Source organism: Apodemus sylvaticus, chromosome 1, assembly GCF_947179515.1.
Source record: "Apodemus sylvaticus chromosome 1, mApoSyl1.1, whole genome shotgun sequence".
NCBI lineage: Eukaryota > Metazoa > Chordata > Mammalia > Rodentia > Muridae > Apodemus > Apodemus sylvaticus.
In genome coordinates, this window is record NC_067472.1 from 55,581,189 (window position 1) to 55,587,188 (window position 6,000).

The following is a 6,000-nucleotide window of genomic DNA, read 5'->3' on the forward strand; positions in this document are numbered from 1 at the left end:
TCTTTGTTGTTGTTTTGATTTACCTTTAGTTTTTTCTTTTTTGAGACATTCTGTAGCTCAAGCTGTCCTGGAACTCACTATGTCGTCTAGCCTGGCATCAAATCCACGGCAATTCCGTCTCCCTAAAACTGTGATTACAGATGTGGGCCACCACATCGAGCTTAAAGAAAAGCTTTTTTAGAGGGAAAGTGCTTAAAAACAAGATTATCTTAATTGGCAATATTTACTCGGCTTAGATTTACCATTTCGATATAACCATGCCCTTACACCAATCCTTTGCTTACTTTCTATATATGAGTAAAGCCTATCACTTTATTTATAACATACTTTTAGCTGTAAGACACATCTAGCATGTTCTAGCAAAAGAAACTCAAAGAAAAACATTTTTAATTTGTAAAAAGCAACAAATTTTCAACATAAATACTGATAACAAATGCTTATTTTCTGTCAAATAAATTATTCATATGTACACAACTACCATTGGAGAAATTTTATTATAAATACATAAAATGAGGATTTTCCTTTTCACTGTTTCCTGGCCCCTGAATAAATAAAATCAAGATCTAGCAGGGCGGTAGTGGCCTATGCCTTTAATCCCAGCACTTGGAAGGCAGAGGCAGATTTCTGTTCGAGACCAGCCTGGTCTACAGAATGAGGTCCAGGACAGCCAGGGCTACACAGAGAAACTCTGTGTCGAAAAAGAAAAAAAAAATAAAAACTATGCATTGTGCTTAGAATAGTGAGTATCCGAAAACTGGGAAGAGGGAGTCATATCTCCATGAGTTCAAGATCAGCCTCATCTACAAAAGAAGTTCCAGTCCAACCATGGCTACATAGTGAGACCCAGTTTTTATTTTTTTAGTTTTTTCGAGACTGTCTCACTGTGTAGTTCTAGATGTTCTACTCACCATGTAGTCCAGGCTGACCTTGAACTCAGAAATCTGCCTGCCTCTGCCTCCCAAGTGCTGGGATTAAAGACATGCATCACTATACTCCACAAGACCCAAGCATATGCAGGCTTTAAGTTTCTAGGTAATACATAACCACAGCTCTAAAACAACAGAGGATTGTCCTAAACTGCATTATACTACCCCCTATTTCCCCTAAGCATTAAATATGTCCCTAGAGTCTGACAGGCAGCCCAGGAAAATTCAAATTTTAAAATGCCATTGTTTTACTTTAACACTTCTCAACACGAAAACACAAGACCATAAGGAACTTTTAACAGCATCTGGTGCAACGAGTGCACGCCTGCAATCACATCACTTCAGAGGTAGAAGCAGATCAGAAGTTTAAGGCCTCAACTTGAGACCAGCCTAGGCCACACGATTCCTGTCTCAAAAAAAAAAAAAACAAAACAAAAACAAAAACAAAAAAAGAAAGGGCTAAAGAGAGATGGCTCAGTGGTTAAGAGCACTGGCTGCTCTTCCAGAGTCCTGAATTCAATTCCCAGCAACCACATGGTAGCTTACAACCATCTGTAATGGGATATGATGCCCTCTTCTGGTGTGTCTAAAGAGAGCTACAGTGTATTAGTATACATAAAATAAAATAAAGATCAAAGATTAGCAGGCATGCTGGTTATTACGGCTAAAAATTTAAATTACATTTATTTATTTAATGTGTGTACACATGTACATTGTAAGACTGTACACTTGTAGAAATCAGTTCTCTCCTTGTATGATATGAGTCCCAGGAATCAAATTTTGGTTGTTAAGCTTAAATGGTAAAAAAAAAAAAAAAAGCCTTCATTTGCTGAGCCACTGGGCTGACCTATCATGAGTAAATTCTCTATCAATTTTCAAACAGGTTCACATCCATCTAAGCTGCTCACAGGGCAGGCAGGAGTGAACTTTATATTCCTCTTCCATATGATTCTCTATTATTCATTTTAGGATTGTTTGGTTTACTGGAATAAAACCTCCAACTAGAAATCCTCCTGCTTCAGCCTCCAGAGTGCTAAATCATAGGTATATGCCATCAATTTTGTTTTAATTAGTGATTATAACTTTTATTTATAAACCAACTTTTTTCTTTTTATTTTTCGGGAATGGAAATTTGATAAAGGGTCTCATGTAAATAAACCAGACTGAGCTTCAAATCCACTATGTAGCCAAACAGGATCCTGACTGCCCCCACTCCTCCAGAGCTATAACTATTAAATGCAGGCATCATCATGCCCATTAAAAAAAATTTTTTTAAACACCGTTGTGAGGCGCCCTAGGAACTAGGGTTAAGCGATGTGAAAGTACAAAACTGAGTTCGTGCTAGCGCCACAAAACAAATTGGTCTTATTTACTAAACACTAAGAAAATTATTCTGGCATACAATCACACCTCCCACTGTTTTTTGTTTTATTTTGTTGTTTGTGGGTTTATTTGGGGGAGTGTGTCTTGTTTTGTTATTTGGTTTGGTTGGTTTTGTTCCCCCGCCCCCCAACCCCAGAGATGGTTTTTCTGTGTAGCCTCGGCTGTCCTGGAACTCGATCTGTAGACCAGGCTGGCTCTGAACTCAGACTCTTCTTCCCAAGTGCATTAAAGGCGTGCACCACCACCAACAGTTTTTCCTATGGTTATGACTATTACAAGAGACAGTAAACCACTGCAAATAAAACAATATGTTGGTACTGGCCTTATATGGTTCACTATGTGAAAGTTTTTCAACCATACATTCCCTCCCTCATATTAAAGCGGCATGGGAATTTCTAGAACAGAAGCTGGTTTCCTTCCGTAGGAACCAAAACAGGCCTCCTTTGACGTTCCAGTCTGTATGTAAACTGAATACTGACAGATTACAAGTCTGTACGTAGATTTTACTCCACTTCTCCAAAACAAAACTGAGAACCAAGCCGTTTTACTTTGTTAGGTTTTTTTTTTTCTTCTTCACCTTGCACAAAACATTCCACTTCGTACTCAAATGTGAAGACTGGGGTTTGCTGAAAAATTCTTCAAACAGTACTGTTGACTCTTTTTTTTTTTCCTCTCGATTTCTCAACTGAAACTTGCAATTTCAGTTGCCGTACCCATTAAACAAGCACAGTGCCAGGTAAAATGACAGGCAAAATCGCATCTCTGAATTTATGGTGGGACTATTTGGCTTTCATTTAGTACTTTTACTACCTCATTTTATGTCTCCGGGAAAGCCAAAGGAACCAAACTTACTTTAAACAAAAAACGAAAGCAAAAAACAAAAAACAAAAAAAACAAAACACAAAAACCTTGCAAAGCCAAACAACCAAATTTAGGCCAGTTCTTTTATCTCCTAACATGGAGATAAGCGCGAGTGGAAAACGAACTTTACTAATACTTGTAACTCAAGGTCTTTCCGATTAAAATAAAACATTTCAACTCCAAGGCTGCACCGCAGCATTCCAGCACTTTAGGCTCAACAATAAAGCCTTCCTTCCCGCCGGTCCGGGCCCGTTAAACTCGACCGCGAGTCTCGGTTCCCGACCCGGAGCGCGCCGCCGCCCGGCACGCCCTGCCCAGCACAGGGCGGAGCTCGACGGGGCAGACCACCAGGCCGCAGGAGGCCGCCGGCTCCCGGCCGACACTGAGAACGTTGCCCGCCCCAGGAGCCCCAGCCCTGAATTCGGAGCCGAGACACCCGGCGGTGCGGCCTCCCGTCGCCACACCAAAAAAAGGAGCGGCAGGGGAGGCTTGTCACCTCGGAGCGGAAGCGCTGGACGACAGCGTGGGTGACCACGGAGCGGGTCCCGGGAAAACTGGGCGCCTCACCTGCTCCTCTCGATGCCACCGCTGCAGTTCGCTGAGGGGACAACATGGAGCCTCCTCCTTCAGCAGAAGTAGCAGAGGCACGGAAGACAGGAGCGGGCTGAGGCTGCCCTGGAGGAGGGAAACGGGCGGAGCCTGGACGTCGGGAGAAACGGAGAAGGAGGAGCGCGCGGAGAATGCCTACAGCTTATGAGACAGCCCTACCGACGGCGCAGGGCGTGACGAGGGCGGGAAAGCGCACGCGGCCGAGTCCCGCCACTGTTCGGTGCGCGTGCGCCCGGCGCGGATCCTGCCGCGGGTACCTGTGACCGCGTACTGGAATCTCGGGTCCATCGGGAATTGTAGTTCGGCGTTCGCTGGGCCCGGCCCCGCTGTCCCGAGTCTTCGCCCTCATCCGGGGCGTAGAGGAAACGGAGGACGGGACTGGGCCGAGTGGGTCTTCCTACCGCTGAACTACAACTCCCATTAGGCCTTGCAAAGGGAGAAAATGAGGAGGGCTCTCGGAAGACCCTGCCCGGCGCCTAACGCGGAGACCAGGGCCGGGCTTTGGCCACCCGGTTCCCGCCGGGAGCCCCCACCCGGCCCGTGTGGTGGGCTCTGGTGTTCCTCGCCGGCCAGGACTACAGGTGGTAGTATGAAAGAATGACGTGAACGCTTTGATGACTTTGACTTCACAAGGACAGACCATCGTGACTTCATTATCATCATCATCGCCCCTAATCTCTGATCCGACCAACTCTTAACTAAAAGCTAAAGTAAGACCTTACTAAGCCAGGCTCCGGGTGGCACGCTGGTAATCTCAGTACTGGAGACCAGGGGAGGACGATGTTCAATACCTTCCTGAACTCCATAGTGAGTCTCTCTCTCATTTTCGCGCGACCTCTGCTAGAGTTTCTCTATTCTAAGCCATGGCACACCTTTTGTGAACTTTAGACTTTTAGGACCTTGTTTCAAAGTTACTTTACAAAAGGAAGTTGTTGGGAAATGCTTTTATTCATACTTGATATATTGTGAAAATACAATTTGCCACAATTGAATACTGTTTTCTAACAAACCCTACAAATGGAGTTAGCGTCACCCCAGTGACCGCGATTCACCGCACCATTGTTTTATTCAGCAAATGTTTACTTTCTTCCTTTGGCCTACCCAGAACTTTCCTCTATCTCTAGACCCTGCCAAGCCTTTCAGCTATCTTTACTTCCTGAGCAATTAAGCCAGAGGTTATGAGGTAAAAATTACTCTTAGCCTACCTAAAGAAATCCTGTTTACATTTCTTTGGCCCCTCTTTCAGTTCCCTTACCCCCAAACTCTCAAGACTGTTAGGAAACTTTCTTCTAGCTTTTAGATTTAAACCAGATTAGATCTTCTAGGCTATTGTGTAGTAATTTCTTCTAAGATGGACGTGATCATTGATGTCTTAACTCAGCCACAAGACTCATTGGACCAGGCCTACTAATACCCCTATGAGAGGAAGGTGCATATTCAGGAGCAAGTTGACCAGAAGGAGGACTCTTCCATTACTGAAGCTGCCTATAGTGGTCCAAGGAACTCCTCGGGGTGCAGGGTGCAGGTTCTTTGTGAATCACCCATTCTGCAGGTGAGGTTTTTAATTTGTATAGTTGCCCATAAACTGCCCAAGGGACTTCCTGGTGATGTAACTGCCTTTGAGTCACCCATGTACCTGTAAGTGGCCTCAATAAACTCAATGGTTCACTAAGCTGAACTTGGATAGAATTCTTTCTTTGGTCTGCCAGTGCCCTTTCCCCAAGAATGACTAGGCCTTTCTTTCTATCTCCCAAGGAAAAGTAACACAGCATAGGCCAACCTGGTCCAGCAAGAGGCTAGAAGTAAACATCAGGGGAAGGGATTAATTCAGAAGACATGACCTACAGGACATGACACAAATCCATTTTGTTACATGCTCAAATAGGAGAGTCAATGGTCAATGATTTTGACATAATTGCAAACTTTATCATGTAAGAATTTAAAATCACCCACACATCCTAGCATTCTCCAGTCCTCTTTTCTTTTTCTTTCTTTTTTTTTTAAAAAAACAGGTTTATTTATTTTATGTATGTGAGTACACTGTAGCTGTCTTCAGACACACCAGAAGAGGACATTGGATAGCATTACAGATGGTTGTGAGCCACCATGTGGTTGCTGGGAATTGAACTCAGGACCTGTGGAAGAGCAGTCAGTGCTCTTACCCACTGAGCCATCTCTCCAGCCCCCCAGTCCTCTTTTCTAAAACTTATTTTTATTTTTA

At 44.0% G+C, this 6,000-nt stretch overlaps 1 protein-coding gene and 1 long non-coding RNA gene across 4 annotated transcripts in view; one reads left to right on the top strand and one right to left on the bottom strand.

Annotated features, from left to right (window-relative positions):
- Window positions 1-4,155, bottom strand: part of Atl3 (atlastin GTPase 3) — a 55,677-nt gene extending 51,522 nt beyond the window's left edge. Inside the window, exon 1 of one of the 3 annotated variants that reach the window (XM_052190760.1) lies at window positions 4,037-4,155. In XM_052190760.1, coding sequence (XP_052046720.1) covers window positions 4,037-4,067 — 31 coding nt within the window. In that variant the 5' untranslated portion in view covers window positions 4,068-4,155. Of the gene's footprint in view, window positions 1-3,737; window positions 3,958-4,036 lie in introns of those variants that run through there. The other 2 variants (XM_052190749.1, XM_052190743.1) reach the window with 2 other exon arrangements.
- Window positions 4,156-4,501: 346 nt separating this feature from the next.
- On the top strand, window positions 4,502-5,457 carry LOC127691195 (uncharacterized). Its single transcript, XR_007979219.1, has 2 exons — window positions 4,502-4,586; window positions 5,161-5,457. It is a non-coding gene; the product is annotated as an uncharacterized LOC127691195 (long non-coding RNA).
- The last annotated feature ends 543 nt before the right edge of the window (window positions 5,458-6,000 follow it).